General features: G+C 25.5%; 3 protein-coding genes across 3 annotated transcripts; 1 reads left to right on the forward strand and 2 right to left on the reverse strand.

The window, feature by feature from the left end:
• Positions 1–1,605: 1,605 nt before the first annotated feature.
• Positions 1,606–3,056, reverse strand: LOC124942043 (LEAF RUST 10 DISEASE-RESISTANCE LOCUS RECEPTOR-LIKE PROTEIN KINASE-like 1.1). Its single transcript, XM_047482450.1, has 2 exons — positions 2,785–3,056; positions 1,606–2,558 (listed from the first exon to the last, which is right to left on the reverse strand). The coding sequence occupies exons 1-2, from the start codon at positions 2,990–2,992 to the stop codon at positions 1,672–1,674; spliced, it is 1,095 nt and encodes a 364-aa protein (XP_047338406.1). The 5' UTR covers positions 2,993–3,056; the 3' UTR covers positions 1,606–1,671.
• Positions 3,057–3,806: 750 nt separating this feature from the next.
• Positions 3,807–4,773, reverse strand: LOC124942044 (LEAF RUST 10 DISEASE-RESISTANCE LOCUS RECEPTOR-LIKE PROTEIN KINASE-like 1.2). Its single transcript, XM_047482451.1, has one exon. It carries the CDS (start codon positions 4,677–4,679, stop codon positions 3,825–3,827), a length of 855 nt encoding a protein of 284 aa, XP_047338407.1. The 5' UTR covers positions 4,680–4,773; the 3' UTR covers positions 3,807–3,824.
• Positions 4,774–18,995: 14,222 nt separating this feature from the next.
• On the forward strand, positions 18,996–20,175 carry LOC124942108 (acyl-CoA--sterol O-acyltransferase 1-like). The gene has a single exon (XM_047482531.1). The coding sequence runs from the start codon at positions 19,076–19,078 to the stop codon at positions 20,138–20,140; it is 1,065 nt and encodes a 354-aa protein (XP_047338487.1). The 5' UTR covers positions 18,996–19,075; the 3' UTR covers positions 20,141–20,175.
• The last annotated feature ends 7,211 nt before the right edge of the window (positions 20,176–27,386 follow it).

Raw genomic sequence — 27,386 nt, forward strand, 5'->3', positions numbered from 1 at the left:
CGTTTGGATTTGAATGGTTCATTCCAACTTATCAGGTTAGCCGGTTGTGCAGTTCAACCGGACAGCTTCCGGTTCTGGATTTGTCTCTTCTGGCCGGTTTGAGATCTTTGTCGTTCAGGTTGTTCTGTTCAACCGGATAGCTTCAGTTTGTTCATCTGTTTCTTCTAGCCGGTTTGATTACTTGACCGGTTGTGATTCCTGACCGTTCCTACACAATAGGTTTATTAAGTTAAGCTTTTTATTTGACCGTTCAATCTTATCTAACATATTATAATACGCAAATCAAAGATAAAAAGTTATATATATTGTATAATATATATTTAATATGAAAAGAAAAAGAAAGGAAAAATTAAGATTTAATAATATTATTATATATTGGAAAATGGGGCCTATAAAAGTAGGGGGCTACAAAGGTTGAAGGTCTATGTGCATATGTTGTCTTACTCTAGGACCGGCCTGACCATACTCTTGACATTAGTCAACTTGTATTCTTACACTTGTTGTCGTAATTTCTACTCATTGTTGTGTAATTAAGGTTCAGATTCATTACCTTATAAAATGATTTGACGTAACCATCTCACAAAGCCTATCATTTTTATGTTGCTTGTGTTTCATCATGTTTCAGATGCTATTGATGAAAAATGGTGTAATCTGGAGTAATATTTCTTAATCCTACAACATTTGTCTTTAAGAAGAGGAGATCCTTATTCACCATTGTGAAATGACTTAACATGGAACTAATGGCTAGAAATGTAGCTAGAAATGTAATAATTTGATCGATTGCATAATCCCGCAGTAGGAACGGAACCGAGAAAGTATACATAACAGAAAATTCTTAAATTCTTTTTCTATTCTATTAGTATTAACATATATATATCTAATTTCATTCTCATTAACTATGTATAGGAATAACATGATAAAATTGAGTTTTAGAGGTTAAAAATAAAGTTTTAAAATTAACTATATCTTTTAGTATATGATCTTGATTTAAGTAAATAAGTTTAATACAAAAGAAAATTTGATCTTTGTTATGGTAATACAATTAGGAAAATATTGTGACAATATGTTGGAGTCTTCTGGACAAGATATTAATGTTGACTTAGTTGATACTTATTTAAATGTGCAACCGAGCACTTTAGAAAGCCAAAGTCTTTGCCTTGAGAGCATCGCTTTCAGTCCCAGACTCCCAGTTATGTATATGTTAAGGTTTTAGAGGACCAAGTGTTATATAAACTTGTGTCATAACCCTAGTCTTTCATTATATAATCTTTGTTCTCATCTCCTTAATAATATTTTCTCTTATAGGTGAACATAGACAAATTTTATCTTAGTGAATCACGTTAAATTCGTATTCTTTTAATTACTTACATCATATCTCTTATTTTTGTTTCAACATATCCTTTGAAAAGTAAATTACTTAGAACTTATAAGTTTCTTTTTATTCCATTCTAAGTATTTGTTTACTACAATCTATTTGAATAATACATTAACTTATTTAAATAACTAAGTATACACTAACTATCTCATCATCAATTAAATTAACTAAAGTATTATTTATGTATTTCTTTTAAATAATTTTTTTATTATTAAATATTAATACCCAAATATTTTTACAAATAACTCAACTTTTCATAACAACGTGACAATGAAATCTAAAAGCGGAATAGATCTTCATAAACTTGAATTTGGTGTCGTCGATTTGCTTATAAGCCAATGAACATTATTATCAACCAAAATGTCAAGCTCATCGGCTTTCTTCAAATTGTATCCGTCACTTTGAATCCCTTTAAGAGCCTCCACCACTTCTTTCATTGTAGGTCTCATGTCCCTTCCACTTTGAAGGCACCGAAATGCCAATTCAGCTACCCCGGTTATCATTTTCCTTACTTCGAAATCCGACTCGAATCCCAAATCTAGATCCACAAGTTCATGCAACAAGTGGTTCTGAATTTTGTTGATCGCCATCATTGACAAATTGATCTCTTGTCGATTCCTTGTTATGTCAACAGCTGACTTCGATGATATCAACTCGACAAGTACCACTCCAAAGCTATAAACGTCGCTCTTGTCCGTTAGATGATAGCATTCGTGGTACTCCGGGTCCACGTACCCCGGAGTACCCTGAGGAGCAGTTGAGACATGAGTGACATCAAGTGGAAATAAACGTGAGAGCCCAAAATCAGCCACTTTAACTTGAAAGTTATTGTCGATGAGAATGTTGGTTGTCTTTACATCGCGATGGATTACATCGGAAGCGTGAAGGTAGGCTAGGGCATTGGCGGTTTCGATTGCTATGTTCAACCGTGTGTTCCAAGAAAGTGAACCGGGTTTGATCACTCTTTCGCCATGGAGATGGTCCGCGAGTGTTCCATTTGGTATGTACTCGTAAACAAGCAAGAGCTCTCGGCTCTTGAAAGAAGTGCACCCATAAAGGGTGACTAAGTTTTGGTGGTGCAAACGCGCTAGGATCTCAACCTCATTTATGAAATACTCGAGCCTCTTGTAGTTATTTTCGTATAATATTTTCACCGCAACTACACGCCCATCACGAAGTTTTCCTATACAAGAATCATGATGTTGTAAGAATTCAATATAGAAAAACAAAACAATTTTTTTCGACTAAGGTTAATTCTTTGAGGAGACTAACACAACATCTCAATGTCATGAGTTCGTGTTTGTTTTAAGTTGAAATTGAATATAAGATATTAGTATTTGAAATTAAAACTCTTTTCACTTAAGAATCTCAACCTAAAATAAGAGATTATATAGGTTACACTTTCATACCTTTATAGACAGAACCATAGCCTCCATCTCCGAGTTGTTTGTTGGAATCAAAATGGCCCGTGGCCTTCTCGAGTTCACTATAGCTGAAAATTTGAACGCCATAATATGTACCCGTTTTCTCAATGCCCTCGATAAAAGACGGACCACATGTAATAATTTGAGAAAAACATCGTTTCTTTCGTCGAATATAGAAGATCGCAATGCCCATGATCACAAGAGTACAAATCGATGTAACAACACCTACACAAGTAAAAGAGCATGATGCTCTATAAGAAATTGAAATTTAGACAGTTTTTATAAATAAATCCCAACTAAAAAATGAACTAATTACCTATAATAACTTTCACTTTCCAATTTAGTCCATCACCTATTAAGACAATCATGATATCAATAAGCATTGATCAATTAACTTACAACCCAAGTATATTAAAGGTGCAATACCATAAAACTGAAAAATAAATTCCAAAAATAAATATTAAATAAACCATACAAAATTATTTATTAAATTTTAAGTACATTATATAAAAATGTGAAATGAATATAAAAAAGTATTTAAGAGACTAGTATACCTTTTTTAATGAACTAAACTATTTGAACACTCTAAATTATAGACTCGGTTTCGGGTCCGGGTATGAGGCCGGGTTTAGCCTTGAGGTAAGCCAGACAAGCTCATTCTTTAAGGCAACCCATTTATTAAAAATAGTGAAATATTTAATTAAATTTATTATAATTTTAAACCTAAGATGTAATTTATTGGTTCAAGATAAAAATTTAAAACTTTTATTTGGTTCAAATCTTAACAAAATAAATTATTATTTTTTTTATCAATTTTTAAACAAAAAAAAAATGATTGACTTTTTTCTACCTCAAATTAAACTAAAAATTTCAAATTAATTTGAATTAAATCTAAGTAATAAAATGATTTTAAATAACATAATTTAGATTTGTGACAAGTTTATTTATCTAAAATAACATACCTCTCCAAATGGGATTGACCCGAGCAGAACAAACAAATTTAACATAGTTTAATCTAAATCTAGTTAAGAAATATTTAAATAAATGAACTTAAATTTAAATAATCTACTTTTATATATCAAACTTTTACCATTTTCTGGACATGTCTCGGAATGGGATTGACCCGAGCAAGAACATATGAATTCTCCGGTACTATTATACCTACAATCGCCGCCGCTTCTAACACATCGACTGCATAAACTATCGTTCCATTGTAAAACAAAACCATTCCTCAAAACATCGGTGAAATTCATATTCAGCAACACACTTATATCCGCAGCTTCAATCGGAGCATTAACCAACGATTCACAAGACTCAATAGAAAAATTATTATGTAGCAATTTCTCCTCATGATAAACCACAAAAGAGTGGAGTGAACTGTTATTATTGTTTTCACAAGGAATGTTGTAGGCAGGATCAATTGGATTTTGTGTGCAATTATAGAAGAAAAAGATGTCAAAAGTAGAAGGGCTATATTCAAAGGGAGTATCATTAAGGGTAAAGTTATGAAGAGGAATTGGACATGTGTAATTATAAGTAAAAAGATCATTATAGACTTTAGAATTGGCAATAAGAAATGAATTATTGGAATAGAAAACATCCTTGATTATATATTCCTCCCCTGAGAGATCGATAATCGTGTGGTTTTGCTCGTCGCAAGTGACTGCAAACTTGGGATTTCCACAATGGGAATTGTTAGAATTAAGAATCCAAAATGGGTAATTGATATTAGGACCTTTTCCACAGTTTTTCGGCTCGAATTGCTCGCAAACATCGAAACTCGTGTTGGAGGATCTTCCTCGAACAACTACAACCACGAAGAAGACTATAAAAATCGATTGAAGTAGAGAGTTTAAGGGGGTGAAAATTTGGATATTCATTTGAGGTGGGTGAGTTAGAAAGAAAGAATTGTTGGAATAAAAGGCAGAAAGATTTGGTAAATTTGAAGAAGAAAATCTTAGCAAAAAAGACAAGATAATAGTATGGTGTATTGGTTTCTTCTAATGATATTCTCTTGACTATATGGCTGAGTGGGGAATTTAATTTTGACTTTTAATGAAAGTTAAGATGCCGTGGGAACACAAACAAAGGTGGGGGACAAATGATTGATATTTTAAATTCATAAATAGGTTAATTTCAAAATATTTTATAGTAACTTAAAAGTAACATAAATAGAGTTGCTTAAACAACAATTATTCATATTAGTTACCATAGAAATAACTATGGATCAAGAAAAAAAAATTATAGAATTGGGATTGATTTTCAAGATAAATTTTTTATAAATACTTTTTTTTGTCAAATATAAATGAATATTAATTTAGATTAAATAATTTTTTGAAATATAATATAATTAGAGATATTTTCATAAATTTATTAAAAAACTATATAGTTTGTTAAAAAAAACATAAAATAAATTGTCATAAAGTTATTTATATGAACAAAATAAGTTGTATAAGCCACATAATGGGACAAAACACGCAAACTTATCATTAATGCCGATTTTATTTCAGTAATTATGTTTTATTATATTCTCATACCGATATTTATAGTAATTCCCGCATAACATTTTATATATATTTTTAAATGAAAATTTTAAAAGTTATGTTTTTATATAATATATAGCATAATATATTAAAATTTTATATTATTATAAAGAAATAATATTATTTACTTTTACAAAATATGAATAATAAATAAATATATTGTTAATATTTTTTTTTATTAGTTTCCGGGATAAAGTTGGAACCAAAAACATAAATATCATACATATCTTTTTCTTAGTTAAATTAGAAAAAATAGTCAAAAACAAAACTATTTGAATAGAAAACAGGAAGTAATTAATTATAATTATCTCCTTATACAACTACTGATCATTATATTCTATGCAAATATATAATTAGACTTGTATTTTAAATTTGTTAATATGGATCAAGTTGAAGCATATATTTGTAAAATAAATAGTAATAGTTGTTAAAAAGATAATGTAATGACAGCACCATGTCACAGCTATGTCATCTTTGCATCAACTCAATATTAATAATTGTATCAAATACACAAATTAACTTAATAAATAAAATATACATTTGAGAGAGAAAAAACTAAAAGATGTCATTATTACTCGTTTTTAAAGTCTCAATGTGAACTTAAGACTATTTTAAGAAAATCAATAGTGAACAAAATTAATAAAATAAAACAAGTGTGAAGTTAAAGAGGAGGTAAAACTAATAAAACAGATTTAATTTGAACTAAAACAATTGATTTGATAAAACTAAACAAGCAACGGTTCATGAAACCATTCGGTTGGTCGGTCCTCGAACCACCAAACCGATCGATATGGATGTGGCCCTGATAAGACAACCAATGCACTTGCATAGGACCCCCACTTTTATAGGGCCCCATTTTTTTATATTTAATAATATTATATTATTAATATTATTTTTTCCTCTTTTTTCTCTTTTAATATTAAATATATATTATAAAAATAACTTTTTTTATCTTCTTTTTAGTCTCGTATTATAATATATTAATTATTTATATTTTATTTTATTAATTAAAATTTTAAAAAATTTACTATTTTAAGGGTCTCAAAATTTAAATTTGAATAGGCCCCAAAATCTTAAGACTTTCTGGCCCTGAGTGGATATATACCAATGTTATATATATTAGGTTTAAGTGAAGCAATAAAAATTACTTATTAAACTTTTATATATTCAAATTTTTTAAAATTTACATATAGATTAGTAGTGTAGTTATTTTTAAGATAAGCTAAATATATTTTGTTGTCGGGTATAAATTTTTCTAAATTCATTTTTTTTTAAATCTAATATTTATTTCAAGTTCCTAACTAATTATTGATCAATATTAAAATTTAAAAAAAATACATAATTTATATCCATCATATAACTACTAAACATTTTTTGAATAATTAAATTTTGTCATTGAACTACAATATATAATAATTGTTTTTCAAAAACATTTATGTATAATTTAATTGTTTTAAAAATAAATGTTGACGAACAATAAATCTAATCAAACCGACTAAATTGATCGAACTAATATTTTAACCGATCAAAATCGATCTAACTAATAAACTGAAATAGTCTATTTGAGATTTTCCCAAACCAACTTCAAAAAATATAGTTGTACATTTCGGTTTACATATCGATTAAATTGTACCGTTTAATTATGCCACTAAGTGAAGCATCCATGTATATTCGCCAAACCGAACTCCTTGTTTAAATTAGAGATATGGAGTAAAATGAGACACACAAATTGTGTTTTTGATAATTACATTTAAATTGTTTTTAATGTGGACACTATTTTAGTTTTCATTCCAATAATGTTTTTTGATAATATAGATGGAATGGAATAGAAGTTCTATATTCATGAGATTGACTAAAGTTAGAGATAGAACATATATTTGTTTTGAGACATTATTGAATTAATCTAGAAATGTAGAGTTAGATAAAAAAAAAAAGAAATTATCTATTTTTATTATTTTAAATCATATTTTATACAAAGAAACATTGTACTTGTATATTCATGTTGCTTTTAAGTTTGTAAGTAGTTTGAGATAATAATAAAAAATTGACCATTATAAAATAATAAATATATGTAAATACCAAACACTTGTGCTTAAAATATTTGAGGCATATATAAAATCAGATATCTCATTACCCGGATGATTAATTATTAAATATGGAGATTAATTATTGGTTTTTAATTCACAGAGATTCAAATAAATCAATGCTAATTTGAATATTTTATATTAACCATTTTATTTATTTTTTATATTCGAAACTATATTTACTTAAATGCCTGAAAATTGGACTTTGTCATCCCGCAGTGTGATTTGGGATAAGTTAATTGACTATGAATAACTTTTTATTTACGTTTAGAAGAATAAGTTGAATTAAGCTCAATATTTTTTACAATTAATTTAAATAGATTGAGTGATTAAGCGAATCAACACACTTAACGATAAATTAGTTTTACGCTATTAAACGCGTTGAGACAATTAACGAATAAGTTGAACCAAATAAATATCTCAAAAAATGTGAATCAAACTAACCTTGATAGTATACATACGTTATAGGCTATATCAATTGCTTTTTTAAAGGTCAAATAAGGAAGAAAGAATGAAAGTGGCTATCACAATTATTAAGGCGTGTGGACAAAAGAAGAGACTTTTGAATGGGAATTGATAAGGAAAAAGGAATAACCAAAGTTGGGGGTAGGGTTGATGATGACAGTTAATCTTAGTTCATTCAATTTTGCAAAGACTTTTCATCATTTTATTTTTTGATTTGTCATTGACTATCACAGTGACTTTTGTAAATTTGAATTGAAATGAGACATTTAAATAATTTGAAAAAGAGACTTAGATGATAGCTAGGGAGACATTTGAACTAGAGTTTTTATTATATTTAATTTCTAGTTAATTAGAGTATAATCTCACCAAAGTAGTCTAATAGTAAGAGTCGGCTAATTAAGAAACCAAAATGTCACGGGTTCGATCCCATCTGAAAGCGCTTTGAGTTTAAGCGGGGAGTTATGCCTGTGGGGTGTCATTCTAGCTCTCATTTATTTAAAAAAGAAGAAAGAGTTTTTATTTAAATTCGATTCCCACAAAAAAAAAATATTTTAAATTGAAGTTTGACGAAAATTATAAGGGTCTTTATTATAATTTCGGAATAATAAATTCTAAATTTATAAAAATAAAATTATGTGTGATGCATTTTTTTTAATCATTGAAAGTATTTCATTGACATTTTTTATGATTTTTTTAGGTTTATACAATAAATTTTTAATTATTATATAAGTTAATAATTTATATCAATTACAAGTCTTCTAAGGTCTTTAATTTTGATTAGTTTTTTATTTTTATTTTTATATTTAGGTAATTTAACAAACATGGTGGGGATATGTATTTTGGAAAAAAAAAATCAAAATTGATTTATTCCTCTCAATGTAAGTTGTGTGTTTTCTTTTAATATTTTTTTATCATGATCCTTTTCATTTGAAAATACTATTTATATTTATATTTGATGAAATTAAATATTTGTATGCATGTTGGAGTCATGTAAAAATTGCAATAATATTGTTAAAATTAAGAAACTAGATATGTGAATAGAACTCTAGATACTATATTATTATTATTATTATTATTATTATTATTATTATTATTATTATTATTATTATTATTATTATTTGAATCTAATTCTTCAAAACTTCTTATTCTTGTAGTTAGTGATGGTCGTAAAAATGAAAAAAAAAATAGAGAAGAAGAAGAAGAGTGAATTGCAAAAATCTTTAGGGTGAAATTTTGTCATCATTAATATATTATTTTGAGCTAATTATTATTACATTTATTTAATTTGTGAAATTAGCACGAAACTATAAGGACGTCATTGCTACTTTAACTATAAAACATTTTAATATATTCAAACTCGAAACTACAAAACATTTTAATATATTCAAACTCGAACTTTGATTTGTAAAATATTTTAATATATTCAAACTCGAACTTTGATTTGTAAAATATTTTAATATATTCAAACTCGAACTTTGATTTGTTTGGCACATTTTTTTTTTAACTTTAGTATGCTATCTTATTTATATTTTTTTAAACTTTTTTTATGTTATTTGTGTTCATTCATACATATTTAGTTTTTGATAATTAAATAAAAAGGTGAGTTTGAGGGGATTCTATAAACTTAATAAATAAGAACTTTTTGCACATTTTAAATTATAAATATTTTTCAAATGGAAATGTTTTACTATATATTTGTTTTGAGATGAAAATTACTATTTTGTATATATTTATATATTTATATATTAACCTGTTTATATAAATAAAATATAGTCTTAAATAGAAATCAATGAAATAATATTTTTTTCTAAATAAATAGGATAAACTACAAGACTTATTAATATACTTTCTAAATTAAAATGAAGCTCAACTTTGTTTCTTAAATATGAATAAAAAATTCTTTTAGTTTTCAACTTATGCAATGTATAAAGCCCACATTAAAAGCATGAATGAGAGAGACATTTATTTAAGACAAAAATTAGAAGGTTAACAAAAGGTAAATACAAATTTTATTTGACAAAAAAAAGTACAATAATAAAATTGTAGCAAAATTATTTTTTTTATAAATTTGTACACATTTTCAAGTTAATCATACTTTCATATCATATATTAAAAAAATACTTGCATTTTCTATTTTAATATTTTTTTTAATTAAAAGAATGATGATAATTATGATAAAATCCATTAAGTTTGCATCTTGAAGTAATTTTGATTTAAAATAATTTTAACCTCAAACTAAAAATGCCAATTTATTATTTGTCTTCGAAAAATATGTTCCAATACATAATATAATAGATATTGTTTTTCTATTTATAATTTTCTTTTTAATTTTTTAAATCCAACTTAATATTTTTTAAGTCTAACGTAACTCTAATTTTTAGATTCGTCGCTGCGGTATTATATTATTGTTATTATTCCGTTTTTTTATAGCATATCAACTAAAGATGTATAATTTTATGGGAAAAAAAAGACAACAATTTAGTTCTTCCCAAATAAACATCCACACCTAAAAATAATGGGAACAAGATCTAGTTCATATGTTAAAACAAAAACCAAAACATCCAAAAATTAAACAAATAAACATTCTGCCCTATCCCATGACGGGCAGGGTCAGAAATGTCAAGAAAAATCTAGGGCCTCTTCTGCCCTAGGCTGAGTCTGTATTGGGCTGGAAATTGTTCTAAATCTAATCACTTTGTAGGGCCTCGGACCAATGGGCCACAAAATAATTACTTTGGACCCAACTCTAAATGTTATGAAAATAGTTATTGGCTAAATATAATTTCCAATCTGTAAATATTTTTCATCGATGTAAAAATAATTTTAACAAGCTTAACGGTGAATCTACGTCCAAAATGCTTAAATCGTAACCATCACGACACGTAACTCATAAGTGTCGGCCTTTGCCGCCTTCCTTAACAAGCCCGAGTTCTCATCAACAATATCGATATTGTTCATACTGTCGCAAATTAACTAAATAAATTCGGACATTTTTGGTTGGTAACACTTATTCTTATTGCATTCAATGCTATCTTCCTTAGTGTATGGATAGTATCGAACTAATTGATGAACCTACAAATTTATTATGCTTATCATGGTACAAATTATTATAAACAATGATATTTAATGTAGATATTTATGTTAATTGATTATAAAAACATTTTTAGTTGTAACTTTATTTAATTAAGATATATTATTTAATTTGAACTAGCTTAACACATTTCAATTTAATAAACAGGATTAAGTTTGTGTATATAACACAACTTATTTAATTTGACTATTAACTCTACAAGAATTTTAGTCCATAAAGTTTCTCGCTTTTAAATTAACTTATTTTCCTCATTTTAGAAGCTATTAAACTTCAACTCTACAAATAAAAATATTGCAATAAATTAGTGCTCATTTCAACCTTCCCTCCTAAAATCTGGCTTTGTTTTATGAAAAAATAATGTATTTGTAATTATTTTATTCAAGAATGTATGGATATATATATTTTATATATTATCATGTCTGTGTGATCTTCTCTTTTTAAACAAAATTCTAGACATGTTAAAAAGTCATCATTTTCATGATCTTTTCAAATTTTATTTATTTTTGGTTAAGAACGTGCATTATCTTTTTTTTTTTTCACTATTAGATATATTAGATATGAGTTTGTATTGTGTTTTATTTATAGAACTATATTTAGTTGTCTCGAGTTTATTGTTTCGAATTTTTGTAATTTGAATAATACCTTCAATTTTTGGTGGGTCATTTCTTAAGTTCGTGTTTGTCACTTTCTTTGCAGCAAAGAAGATAGCAAAGAAGATGGTGTTATCAATTTTATTTTATTTTCTAATAAAATGTTTTCAGATTTATCTTTCATCTACAAACTCTTTTACATTTAACTTCTAATAAGTTATATGATTTCTCACTATTTTGACAATATTTGTAAATGATTAGTTATTATTTGACAGCATTTTTTTCAATATTATTTAACAACTCTCGGGCAAATACAAATTTTATTGTCGTTCAGAATTTTGAGTAGAGATTTTTTTGCCGTCACTTCGTTGATTTTTCGACTTGCTCTTTTTCATTCTTTATTGTTATGTAATTCACATAGTAATTCGTCTTTGAAATCACATTAATGATTTCTATTAGAATTTTAGTATTTAAAAATCTATATTATTAACCTCCCTTGAATGAGATAAACTAAAGTCAATTTTATTTAACGAGAATCAATTTTTTTTTTTAAGATGTACTTATTAAAATTGTTAAAAGTGGACTTAAAATATAATAAAATAATTGAGACCTAAGATTATATATGCATAATAAATTATTTTAATTTAAAATGTTTATTTAAGTGATAGAGTAACGTGTTTAGTTGAACACTAGGTCTTGGGTTAGAGAACAAATTTTAAATAAAAAACAAATATCTTTTCAGTCTACAAAAATATATAAATTAAAGTATTGAGATAATGATGATAAGCATTAAATATATTGCTTTAAAACAAATAAAAAATAAAAACAAATTCTTATGAAATCTTGTATGACTTCGTATTTTTTTTTTATTGTTGAATTATTTAAAAATAACTATTGATATGGTATTAATTAGAGACTAACAATTTAAAAGGTGTTAATTTTTTCTTTTCACTTTTTATTTTTTCAAGCAATTTTGAGATTAGAGATTCCAAATGGAAATAGTAAGCCATGTAAGAATAGAGGTAGATTATTGCAAATGGTTATTGCAGTGGGTTTTAAGATCTCAATGGCTTATCTAAATAAATTTCAAATTATTTAAGAAAATGTTCAAATGTGTTTTTTTTTATAATTTCTTTAAAAAAATTATTTTAGTATTTTTGTTTAATAAATAAATAACATAATTATAAAAATGAATAAAATGATGTTTGATTACAATTTACTTATGCATATAAATGAAAATTTTAACATAATCATTCTTGATAATTCATTGCGTTCAATTAATTACTTATTTATAATCTGTAAAAATAAATAAATAAGTATACTATTAACATATTTAAATTCTAAATATATATATATATATAATAATAATAATAATAATAAAATTATATCATCTAAATTTTACCACAAAATCTCAATTATTATATAGAAAACAAGAACAGATAAAATTATTTTATTTAATTAATTAATTATTAGTTCCTATCCAACAATTTAAAAAGTTATATATATATATATATATATATATATATATATAATAAATAATATAGGATAATTATTATCATTATTTATTTATTTATTTATTTCGAGTAGGATATCATGTTATTACAAATATTTGTCTAATATTTTTATTTTTTTTAGTGTAGAAAGTTATCATAACACCCTTAAAACGGGTTGATATTCTTCTTCTTTTACGCATTTGTTCTTCAACACGAAGGTCTAGCGCCAAATTTGAGGATATGAATTTCAAAGGTTTAAATTCAATTATGGCTAAAGACATTTGTTAAATGGATGATAGAGATCAATTTGCCAAATAAAAATCCATTCAAACCGACTTAAGGAAATCTCTAATTTAAATTTAGATGACTAATTAAACCAAAATTTCAAGCAATTGATCTGCAAGCCATTTGTAAGGCTAGAGAATGATTTTCAGAGAAAGAGTAAAAGAGATTGAGTGTTTCATTTTCTAGTTTTCAAGTTTGTTTTTTTTGAAAATTTGAGTTTTTGTTCTTGGCTAGCTGAGTGTGTATGACTTTGATCGTTATGTTGATTGGAGTTCATAATTGTACATAAGATGATTTTTAACTCATGTAATTTAAATTTTTTGATTTTATGTGATCATTTGAAAATTTCAAAAAGTAATTGATAATTTGAGTTTGTAAATCTGTTCTATATACTTCATTTGTTGATTCTAAAATATTAAAATATAAATTCTAATTGTCTAAACCGAAAATCCTTAATTTATTTGAAATTGGCTAAAACTTGATAATGTTGTTTAGGTTGATAATGTAATTTGTAATATGAATTTTATTGAATATTAAATGATTCTAGATTAGGTAGGAGTGATATAATATTTGATTTTGAAATTTTCAAATAATTATTTTATTAAATAAACATAACTTGATTTTAATCATTTGACATGAATTGACTTTGAATAAGTTCTATTAGATGATATTTAAGTACATATAGGTCTAATCCTCTTTAAGAAATGTAAAAAAAAATAGGACATATTTTTTTGACATTTGAATATTAATTTTGGATGAAGTTGAACAATGACTTAGTTTATTTGTAGGTCTACAGAATTATTGATTTGGATTGATATTCATTCACTTGACTTAAATGTAGATCGAAGATCAATAAAACCGAAAATAAATATGGAAAAAATTTCTAACATTTTTGGTCAATTTTTTGATAAACTTTTAATGATAATTGATGTCTTTGTGATGATTCATTTGAGAAGAAACTTGGCCTATTGGATTGACTACATTCATTGATCTAGATATAGTTTGAAGATGAACCAATTCAACAAAAAATTAATAAAAAATAAAGTAAAATATTTTCTAATACTTTTGGTCAACTTGTTGATATACTTCAAACAATGATTGATGATTGTGTGATGATGTGAATAAGGACTTAGATTATAAAATAACAGCCCATGCAATTTCTTCCCCATTTTGGGTTTCGATTCCGCGACGATGTTGGATTCATTCGATTTTCGGCCTCAGTGGGTCTTTTGTTTGCATGTAGATGAACAAGTGAGCGAAAAAATCATTGAATTTGGTTGACAAACAAAGAGATATAAGATAATTAAACCTAGTAAAAAAAGATAACAAAAACAAATCCCGACCAATCAGTTTGAAAACTAAGTTGGAATTTTAATTTAAGGTACACTTGAGTGTTGCTTTTACGACTATGTCTAGTCTGTTTCTATTTCATCATTCTTATTGTGATTTGAATCATTACTATACTTATAGCATGTCACGAACAGATTGTGACAAAATTCGACATTAAATATGATTGATCGGGATATTATACATTTAGACGCATGTTAACTCTCGAGAAAATAATTTTTGAGAATTAAAAGAGAACTAGCATGACACCCACAACCATGTTTCCCCGCTTAAACTTAAAGCGCTTAGAGGTGGAATTGAACTCGTGACATTTTAGTCTCTTAAACCGACTCTTATCATTGATTTACCTTGGTGGGTAAGTCTCGAAAAAATAATTAATAAAATAAAACTGTAAAATTCAACCAAATTTAGAATAGTGAAAAATGTAGAGACTACATACATATTGTTGAAACAATTTCCCGAGTTTAAAGTACCGAACTAAATCAGATTATTTTATTTGTATTTTTACAAATAAAAATACCTTTCAAAAAAAACAAATAACGACTTTTAAAATCAAAACTTTCATAATTGGCCACTTTCATTTTTTTTTTTCATTTTCGAGACCAACTTCAAAAAGGTTGTTTTGAAATTATTTTGAAAGACAATTTGTTTTTTTAGGTGTTACACTTTCATAATTTTGTTATCCAATTAATGACAGTTTTTAGTTTCTTAATTTGTATTTTTGGAATCTTCAAAATTTATAGCTAACTTCACATCTAATCACAATATCTCAAGTAAATAAAAGAGGATAAAATTATTTTATTTACTTATGTATATAAAATAAATTTAATATATAATTACTCTTATACTTATTATAAAAAATGATATATTTATTATATAATGATCGATATATCAATTAAATAATATATTATATATTAATATTAATATCATTAAAAAATAAATTAACAATTATATCAATATGTATGCAAATTAAATTTATATAAATATTATAATTATAAAAAAATTATCAATAATTTTAAGCTCAAATTATATCAAATATAACGTCTTAAAATAATTTAGATTGAATTTATTATTTTTATATCTAGAAAGTTATGTATATAAAAGAATATGATGTAATGAATTTATAATTCATTAAAAAAATAAAATTTGAAGTGCAGATATAGATAATATAAACTTGCAAGCAATGTCTAAGAGAATAACATGCCATCCATCAAGTAAGTCGTTTTTTTAGTTTATGAAAAAAATAATGTTCAATTTTAGACATTTACTTCTTTTATTCTCTATTAAAGAAATCTAAAAAAATAAGTATTAATCTATTTAAATTGTTACAAATATGGTATTAATCCTGTCTACTAATACAGATAACCCACCCAGTTATATTCTTAATTAACAATATTATTATTTAATAAATAAATATTTGAAATTTTATTTAGTGTGAAAAATATTATAACAATTAAAATGGTACTAACTATGAGTACTATTTTAAAACTAATTTTAAAAAGTTTCCGAATTTGTAACAAGCTCTTGCATTAGTATGACTTTGTTGTCCATGTAAGGGCGATCCATCTTGATGACGGCCAACTTGATCCTTTTCCCCAATTTCAGGACTTATATCTCAACAGACTTCTTTTTTACAAATAAATGGACACAAATAACTGTATTCATCCAAGTGTTTTAAATCAAATCCCGTAAAAAGAAATAAAGATTAATGATAATTTTAACGATTTTAAGACAATATTTTTTAATTTAATTATTTAAATAATCAAAATTGAACCCACCAATATCTTGGATAACATGATAATGTTAAATACTATTTTTTAAAATAAAATATTATAATAGTAAAGGGAACAAATAATTTAGATGTACAAATTATAGTTTTATAGAACTATATATAAAGTGATAAAAAAAAATACATTGACTTATTAGATATATGGTTTAGCCAAATAGTTCAATAATAGTTTCTCCAAATATATTAATCAATATAATTATGACTAAAAAACAAATTGTATCATATATTAATTTGATTTTTGTTTAAAATATATTAAACTAAATGATTAGAGTTATATGACTAATATCCAAATAATTATCAAGCAAACCCAATATTCCAATAATTAATTTTTTACTATGAATTTAGATAAGAAATACATGTGGGACACAAATAAGAAATCAAACAAGTATTTGAAAGTTTTTTTTCAGTCATGTAGCAATTATATTAAAAGTTAAAAAGTATTTGAAAGTTTAGTTAGTCTTCCTTACCGACAAAATTGTGTTAATTTTTAATAAAAAAAAGAATACAGCTTTGACCAAAAAATAAATAAATAAAAAGAAGAAGGTAAGTTTGAACAATTCAAAAGTTTAAGTCGTAATTTCGTTGTAAAATACTTGAGTTCCATTTTAAATATTTCTTCTTACTTTGGGGGCTATATTTGAATTTCTCAGCTAAAAAAAGATAAATTAAGCAATCATGTTTTATGTGCTAAGGCCTGGTTTGATGAGTTATTTAATTTTAATCAAAGAATGCCTGATTTGGGAAAAGAAATTAATTCAAAAGAAAAATAATAATGATTGGTTTGATTTTGAAGAGGTAGAATTTTTTAAGAAAAAAATTTTTTTTCTAAAAAGACTTAAAAGAATATTTATATATAATATTAAATAATTTAAAATATAAAATATTTATGTATTTTTTTTTAATAAATTGAGGTATGTGATTGATAGATGCGAGGTGGTGGAGTAATATAATGTAAACTAATTAATTTCAGTTATTTTAATAACTCAAACATTTTATCATTTTTTTTAAATAATTAATTTAAATATTAAATAAAAGATTATTTTAATTGTTTAATTTAAATATTCTAAATTTTATCTAAAATTACATTTTTATAAATCAAGTTATTTTAAAAACACACAAATAGTTGATAGAAAAATGAACTCTTTTAATATATATATGTTTTAAAGTAGTAAAAAATAATAATATTTGTCAAAAAGTTTTAACTAAAAGTTTATTATAACATCATCATCTATCAATTTCATAAAATAAAAAAAAAATCACTTTTTAATTTATTTATTATTATTATTTTAAATAGTCGAAAACCAAAAATCAATGATATTTACTACATTTACTTTTTAAATAATAGTCCACTTTTCTTTTCTTTTTTCTACCTAAATAGTTTCCTTTACATTAAATACATATTTCATAATAAATATAAAAATTACTTTATCTTTACTTTAAATAATATTAAAACTAATTATTATAATATATTTACTTTTCAAAATATAAAATACTAGATATCTATAATCTATTAAGCTCACTCTTAGTTACATAAAGTTTTTTCCGCAATCAATTCGTAATCTCAAACTCCCCCAATATAAGTAATCAACATGACACTTTATTTCCACGGGATTCAAGAGGTGCTCTGACATTTGTTTTATCATCAGGTCGGTTCTAATACCACCTATAACGTTCCGAACCCGAGTATCGTAACATGTGAGAAAATAAACTACAAACACTCCGAGCAAATCACTAGGCCACCACACTCAATCTTAAAGGTACCTAAAAAGGTATTTGTAGTCTATTTTCTCACGGGTGACTAGGGGTGAGCAAATGGGTAAAACTAATCCGTTTTGTCCGATCCGTATTAAATCCAAACTAAATTTATTCAATCCGTAATCCAAACCATTTTACTAATTAATACAGATCGGATACGAATTTGATTGAAAATGGTTTGGATAATCCAAACTAAAAAATATTTATATATATCAATTTGAAATTAGTCAACAATTTTTTTTTAATTTTTTTTTTTAAATTCGAATTTTTTATTATTATTAAATTTGAATCTGAAAAAAATAATAAAAAAATAAAAATAAAATTAGTTGTGAAAGTGATGATAAGTAAAATATATATTATATTGTGATAAAATTTAATTTAAAGAAAAATAAATTAAAAAATATTTTTTTATTTAGATAGTTTGGATAATCCTAATCTAATCCGATTTAATTCAATCCGAACTCAATCCGATCCGATCTCAATCCAATCTGAAATATCCAATCCGAATTAGGATTTAGGATTCGGATTGAATTACGGATTAATCAAGAGATTAGACCTCAATATTACAAATTAAGACGTTTTAAACGAGGATTAAACCATTATTTTCTTTTATGAACCACTTATAATAAATAAATAAAATTTTATATATTTTATTTATTTAACCCCCCAAAAAAATATTTAAATAATAATAAGATTTTCTCCTTTCCCAATAAAAACAAATATATTACTTCTACACAAACTATTGGCCCTTTAACAAAACATCTCCCCACCTATAAACATCAAAGAGAGAGAGAGAAAGGAACCACCGTCTACAAAAACAGAACTGATCGGAAAATGGACCGGAAAATTTACTACGACGGCTACACACTAGACGGCGAACTATCAAGATTCTACAAAGTATGGATCTCCATAATCATTTCATTTATCTACTCCTTCATCGCCGGAAAACTAATCCCCAAAGGTATTCCCCGTCTTCTCGCCTTCTTTCCGATCATCTCTCTCTTCTTCTTCCTTCCATTAAACCTCCATTCCATGCACTTAGGCGGTATTACTGCCTTCCTTATAACCTGGCTCGCCAATTTCAAACTCCTCCTCTTCGCCTTCGATATTGGTCCTCTTTCCTCCGACCAATCTCTATCCCTCCCCAAATTCCTCGCCGTCGCCTGTTTCCCCATCAAAATCCAACACAAAACTCAAAACAACAGAAAACCCACTTGGAATTACGCTATCAAGGGTTTACTTTTAGCATCCTTGATTGGGATCTACGATTTCCGCGACCTAATGCATCCAATTTGCTTAACAGTCCTACATTTTCTCCATATGTATTCATTTCTAGAGTTATTGTTAGCATCAATGGCGGCTACGGCTCGAATTCTTCTCGGTGTAGAACTTGAACCTCAGTTTAATGAACCATATCTCTCTACATCTCTTCAAGATTTCTGGGGAAGAAGATGGAACATAATGGTATCAAGAATCCTACGTCCGACTGTATACGATCCATGTCTGAGAATTTTGACTAGGATTTGTGGTCGGAAATGGGCGGCGGTAACGGCGGTGATGGCGACTTTCTTTGTATCGGCTTTAATGCATGAGATTATATTTTTTTACTTGTGTAGGAATTGGCCGACGGGAATGACGAGTTGGTTCTTTGTTTTTCATGGGTTTTGTTTAGTATTGGAGATAATGATGAAGAAAACGATTGGGGTTAGGTTTGGATTGCCGACGGCGGTGGCGACGGTGATGACGGTTGCGTTTGTGATTATGACGGCGTTTTGGTGGTTCTTGCCGGAGCTTTTAAGGTGTAATGCTGTGGAGCGGTCGTTTGAGGAATACAGAATAGTGGGGGAGATGATGAAAGAGATGATGGTTAGATTTGAAAATTATAAATATGGAATATGAGTTATATGTTAATTAATTATAATTATAATTTATAACTTATGGGTTTAATTAACTAATTTGTTTTATTTTATTAAAAAAAAGGTTAAATAGAATTGGTCCATTAGTTTATAATTTATAGTAAGAGAAGAATAAATTAAAAATTCATATTTGTAAATATTTTAATAATATATTTAAAAATTAAAAGTTCAATATAAAAAAATCTAAAAGTCTAATTTCTATTTTATTACAAAAATCCTAACTTTGAATGGCGTGCCGTATAATTTATTTGTTTTTATTATTTATTGACAGAGAAAAATAAATTAAAAACTCATATTTGTAAATATTTTAGTAATATATATAAAAGTTACAATTTTAATGTAAAAAATAAATAGATTTTAAAAAAGTATATTTTTTTAAAATAAAAATATATTAATATAAAATGATAAAATAAATAAAAATAAAGATTGTTTTTATATTTTTATTAGTTTATGGAGTGATATAATTAATTAGATAGAATGAAATAAATTATATTATATTAAATTATATTGATTTTTATGAAATTATTTGAATAATTTGATAATAAGACAATTTATTTTTATTTTATTTATTTTCAATATTTTTAACTATGTGGTCTTCATTTCTTTAAGTCATAATCAAATTAATTTATGTCTACATCTGATTATGCCAAACTTATTTACCATGTTTTTGGACTAGGATAAGAATTTTATTTTCTCACCACACAAACCTATTTATGACTTGGTTGGATTCGAGTCATTTAAATAATTCAGTTATTTAAGTTATTGATTATAATTTAGAGGTGAGTATTTTTTTTAGTTATTAATTTAAAATATATAATATTTTAGTTAACAAATTAAGTGATACGATAAAAGAGATAAAATGATATAATATATTTATATATATTTTGATTGTGATTATTTAAATAATAAAATCGAATTTAAAACGATAACATAGCATTAGTGATAAATATCTCTTGTTTTATTGTTGTTTATTATTCTTAAATCATTTTTGTTTGATCATTTTTATTAGTTTAACTTTTTTTTAGTCATTAAAGAGTGTTTTATTAAGAATTTAATAATTTAAAAGTCAATCTAATTTGATTTACTCTCTTAAAACTAAGTTACAAACTTTAAATAATTACAATATAATCCAAAATTATTTCAATTTAGTTCACATTACTTAATTAATTAATCAAAATTCTAAAATATTTTATATAATATATTATTAACTTTTAAGTTTTCACATAATTTTTTTTTTAAGTTTATATCAATCAAGATTATTAAAATAATTCACATATTATTTCAATAATAAAGCCTAGTGAGAGTATTTACATTTAAAATGCTTTAATATTAAATAATTTTGTTTGTTTTGGATATAAAAATTAAATTATTGAATGAAAAGATGGTGTAATAATATTTAATATATATATATTTTTTAAATAAATGATATTTTAATTGATAGATTAATTTAAAATAACTATAACGATAGTGTATTATTCATATAAATCAAATGAATTATTTAAACAGATTTTGTATGTTTATTATTTAGTATTTAATTCATGTTTATTGTTGAGTATTTATTTCTTTTTCTAAATTTTGTTTAATGTGAAAATGATAAATTTAGTCCATCTTACAATCAATATAACGGTCAGACGCAATTATTATTTTTTAGAAAATTGGAAGATTGCAATTTTAATTGTAAAATGTTCTTAAAGTTATGAATTCCATCAAATTTAAATGAAAAAATATTGGGATAAGATTCGTTGAAAAAATAATAATTTCTTTTCTTTTTTAATCATATAATGACATATCGTTCTCTCCATTATTTCCTCTTCCAAACTTCATCCTCCTATCACTTCCCAATTTAAATTTGAAATGGATTATTTAAAAAAATAAATAAAATGAAACAGTTATTACCTGTACCATTAAGAATAACTCAAAAAGTTGTTTTACTAAAAAACGTGATTAGCGTGGATTTATGTACCAAAAAAATAAGAAAAGGACGATGGTTTGTTGCGTCAGTTTCTTTATTGTGCCATCAGCAATTTAGACCAGTAACAAAATTATATTTGTCCTTAAACTATTATCATTTCTTCTTTATTGACCTCAAACTTTCTTTTGTACAATCCTCTAATCCTATTATTCTTTTTCTTTTTTCTTCCAAACTTCATCATTCCTAATCATAATTATGTTTATAAGAGCTCGTTTGATTAATGGTTTTCAATAAGATTTAAAAATAATAATTATAACATGAAAGTCTAACGACTCTAACCATTAAATTATTTTTTTATTCTAGGAAAAGGGTAGGTCCAAGTTTGAACTTTTGATCTATATTTATAAAGAACAGAATTAACCAAATAAATTAAATTATTTTTATTAATTTGATTAAAATATTATATATCTCTAAAATATGTTAAAAAAATTAAAAATTGCATAGTGACCCTAAGCGCATCAGCAGCGCACAAGACCTCTGCCCTCTTATTTTGTGAAATCAATATTCCACATCAGCAGAAAGCGGGCACACATTGTAGTTGTCCAAAACACTACAATGCTTCTGCCCTCCCTCTTATCTAAATAATAAATTTTATTTATAATATTTTAAATAAATAACTAATTTATAATATAGGAATATTATAACTAATATTCCTATATTATAACTATATTATAGGAAAATTTGAGATTTTAAACTCACGTGTTAATATAATTAATAAAAAATATATTAATTTATTTAAAAAATATATTTATTAATTAAATATATAAGTAATATTACTGTATTATATATATTATAGGAGAATTTAAAATTTCACCCTTAAAACATATTAATATAATTAATAGAAAATATAAAATATTTTTATAATTTAAAATATATTATAATATTAAAAACGAATAAATTTGAGAATATATAACATATATTCCTATATTATAGAAAAATTTTAGAATATATAATTAATATTTTTATATTATAATAAAATATTATAATATTTTTATAATTAAATATATAATTAATATTATTATAATTTAATATATAATTAATATTCCTATCTTATAGTAAAACTTTAGAATATATATTTATTTAATGTTATTATAATGTTACTTAAAAATAGTAGGAAAAAATATTATAATTAAATATATAACTAATATTTCTATTTATATAGTATATTATATTATATAATGATGAAAAAGTCAGAGGAGGGCATGACCGGCATAGAGGGCACTGCCCTCTTTTTGCTTTTATCTACAATGCAAAAAATGAAAAAAACCAATGACCTGCCCTTTTCCAAGCTGTCCCATGCGGGCACAGGTCATGCGTTGGAGATGCTCTAATGTCCGGGTTAGCCTACTTATGAAGATATGATTTTGAATCCATACTTTTTGAATGCTTAATGAATTAGTTGTGGATTGGAGAGTCTATTTGTATCAATTTTAATTTAGGTCTCGACTCACTTTTCAATTTTCAAAATCATACTTTATAAGATTATTGCAAAATACATTATTAGCTATTTGTTTTTGTTAGATTAGGATGCTAGTCCATCTACTACTAACCCATTGGAATTTAAGATATTTAAATATATTAACCTTAGATACATAATAATAACATTTTTATTTAACTAAGGTATTTATCAATATTCTTGGTTATGTTGGATAGAATGTTCTAATGGTCTCTTTTCAATTAATGTTTTGAATGAATAACTGGATTATTAATAAATGCGGAAAATTTGTTATTTATATATATATATATATATATATATATTATAAATTATGTAAGTACTCATATTTTACACTTAAGATTATATTTTAAAACTTAAATTTATATAAATAATATAAAAATGATAAAAAAAATACAAGAAAATTAAATAGGTTCAAAATGAGATTTTATCTATTTATTAATCTGATTTTTTTGTCCTTGTATGTCAAACAAGACAATTTTCCTTCTTGAATGATATCACACAACAATTAAGCACTAAGTTCATGCCTTTTCCATTTCTTATTAATCATTTCTAATCCAAAAGTTTATTTTCAAACTCAAAATATTGTAATTATCACACTAAGCCGTAATTCATTTTTAAACTCAAAAAATCATTTTCAAAATTTAATTGAATATTTTGGAATGTACCAATTTTTTAATTTTCAAAAGGTACTAATTTTTTAATTTTTTCAATACTACATGTATATTTATAAATTTTATAAATTGAGTCCCAATATGTTTGATTATTTTTAAGTGTTTTTTATTAATGTTGTTCATTATTATAAATTCATAATGTAAAACTGATATAAATAAAAAAAAATATAGAATAAAAACAAAATACTAAACATATAAATAAATTATATAAAAACTAAATATATAAAATTAACCTATATAACTAGTTAGAGGATATATATATATATATATATATATATATATATATATATTTTTAAATTTGAGTATTTAAACCTCTCAAACCCAACAATATACGCAAACTAGAGCGGTCAGACGGGCCAACCCATGGCGGGACGGGTTTACCCACCAAAACCCATCGTTTGACGGTTCAATGGGGGGTCGACCCACAATCACGGCGGGCTAAAAATCCCCAACCCAACCCAATGTGGGTTGCGGGTTAGGGGGTCAGCCCGCGTGTTGTCTCACTACAAATAAAAATTAATAAAAATCATTAAGGGTGTGTTTGATAACCCTGGAATTGACATTGGAATTGGAGGGTCCAATTTCAATTTTTATGTTTGTTAGACACTTTAATATTAAGAATTGAAATTAAAATTAAAATTCCAATGGAATTCAATATAGTGTAATTTGAGAGTTCTCAATTCCAATCTTTTTATGTCGGAATTGTAATTCCAAATTAACACGTTTTTCACGTCTTTGACATGTTTAACGCGTTTTTCACATATTAAACACGTTTAACACGTTTAACACATTTTTCACGTTTAACACATTTTTTGGCACGTTTAACACATTTTTGACATACTTAACACATTTTTCACGTCCTTAACACGTTTAACACGATTTTTACATTTTTAACACGTTTTTGACACATTTAACACGTTTTTCATATTCTGACACATTTTACACGTGTTGGCATGTTTAACAAGTTATTCACATATTTGACACGTTTAACACGTTTTTAACACGTTTTTAACACGTTTTGACACATTTTTGACACGTTTAACACGTTTTTAGGTTTTTGACACAATTAATACGCTTTTAATACATTAAACACTTATATCATGTTTTTGGCAAGTTTAATACGTTTTTGACATGTTTAACACGTTTTTGACATATTTACCACATTTTAACACGTTTAACACGTTTTGGCACGTTTAACAAGTTTTTCACATATTTGGCACGTTTAACACGTTTTCATGTTTTTAACACGTTTAAAACGTTATTAACACATTAAACACGTTTAACACATTGTTGACATGTTTCACATTTTTTTACGTTTTTGACACATTTGACACATTTAACACGTTTTTGACACGTTTAATACGTTTTTACGTTTTGGCACATTTAACAAGTTTTTCACTTATTTAGCATGCTTAACACAATTTTTGATATGTTTAACACGTTTTTACATTTTTGACACGTTTAACATGTTTTTAACACATTAAAAACGTTTATCATGTTTTTGGCACGTTAAACACGTTTTTGACATGTTTAACACGTTTTCACGTTTTTGGCATGTTTAACATATTTCGATATGTTTAACACATTTTTGGCACGTTTAACACGTTTGATAAATTTCGGCACATTTACCACATTTTGACATGTTCAATACATTTTGGCCTGTTTAACACACTTGGGACATGTTTAAAATGTGTTAAACATGCCAAAAATGTGAAAAAAACGTGTTAAACGTGCCAAAAATGTGTTAAACTTGTCAAATGTGTTAAATATATCAAAAACGTGTTAAACATGTTAAAAAGTGTTAAACGTGCCAAAAATATATAAAACGTGCCAAAAATGTGTAAAACGTGTTAAACATGTGAAAAATATGTTAAACGTGTTAAACATGTCAAAAACGTGTTAAATGTGCCAAAAAACGTGAAAAATGTGTTAATCTTATCAAAACGTGTGAAAACATGTTAAACGTATTAAAAATGTCAAAAACGTGTTAAATGTGCCAAAAACATGAAAACGTGTGAAAAACGTATTAAACGTGCCAAAACATGTTAAACGTGTTAAACACGCCAAAAACGTGTTTAACGTGCAAAAAATGTGAAAACATGTGAAAAACGTTTTAAACATGTTAAACATGTCAAAAACGTGCCAAAACGTGAAAAACGTGTTAAACTTGTCAAAACATGTGAAAAACATGTTAAATGTATTAAAAATGTCAAAAACGTGTTAAACATACCAAAAATATTAAAAACGTGTGAAAATGTATTTTACGTGTGAAAACGTATTAAACATGTCAAAAATGTGTTTAAACGTGCCAAAAACGTGTTAAACGTGTAAAAACGTGTTAAACGTGTTAAATGTATTAAACATGTCAAAAACATGTTAAACATGTCAAAAATGTGTTAAACATGTCAAAAACGTATTAAACGTGCCAAAAACGTGTTAAACGTGTAAAAAACGTGTTAAACGTATTAAATATGTCAAAAACATGTTAAACATGTCAAAAATGTGTTAAACATGTCAAAAACGTATTAAACGTGCCAAAAACGTGAAAACATATTTAAGAAGTTAACATTTTGAACCGATATTTTATTTTACAAACATATGAATTGAAATTGAATTACAATTCTAATATTTTCCCAAACATAGGAATTGAAATTGAATTACAATTCTATAATGTTTCCAAACATAGGAATTGAATTGTAATTCAATGCCAATTCTCATGGAATTGGAATTAGAATTCCAATTCCAATTCCCACTCATCAAACACACCCTAATAGTTCTAGAAAACAAATGGTCAAGAAAATGATCAAATAGTCATAATACACATCAAACAAGAGTCTTGTCTATCGTTACACATTAATTGACCAAATAGTTCAACAAATTAACTAAAATTTGAACAATTCATAAAATTCATCAATATCTAAATTAATACCTTGATTTTGAGAGGAGTCTATTTCGAAAATGAATCTGTTATGTAACGAGAGTTCAAGAATCTTGTTATGATCGGTGTCAACTATAGAGAGGGGGTTCTGAGTATAGTTAACAACTTTCAACTTTCAATTCGATGTTAATCCTGTGAGAGATTAAGATCTATTTCTATTCTTCACAAATCTTCGCAAGCTCTTGAAAGGAT

The sequence above is a fragment of the Impatiens glandulifera genome, chromosome 6 (assembly GCF_907164915.1).
Source record: "Impatiens glandulifera chromosome 6, dImpGla2.1, whole genome shotgun sequence".
NCBI classification, from domain to species: Eukaryota; Viridiplantae; Streptophyta; class Magnoliopsida; order Ericales; family Balsaminaceae; genus Impatiens; species Impatiens glandulifera.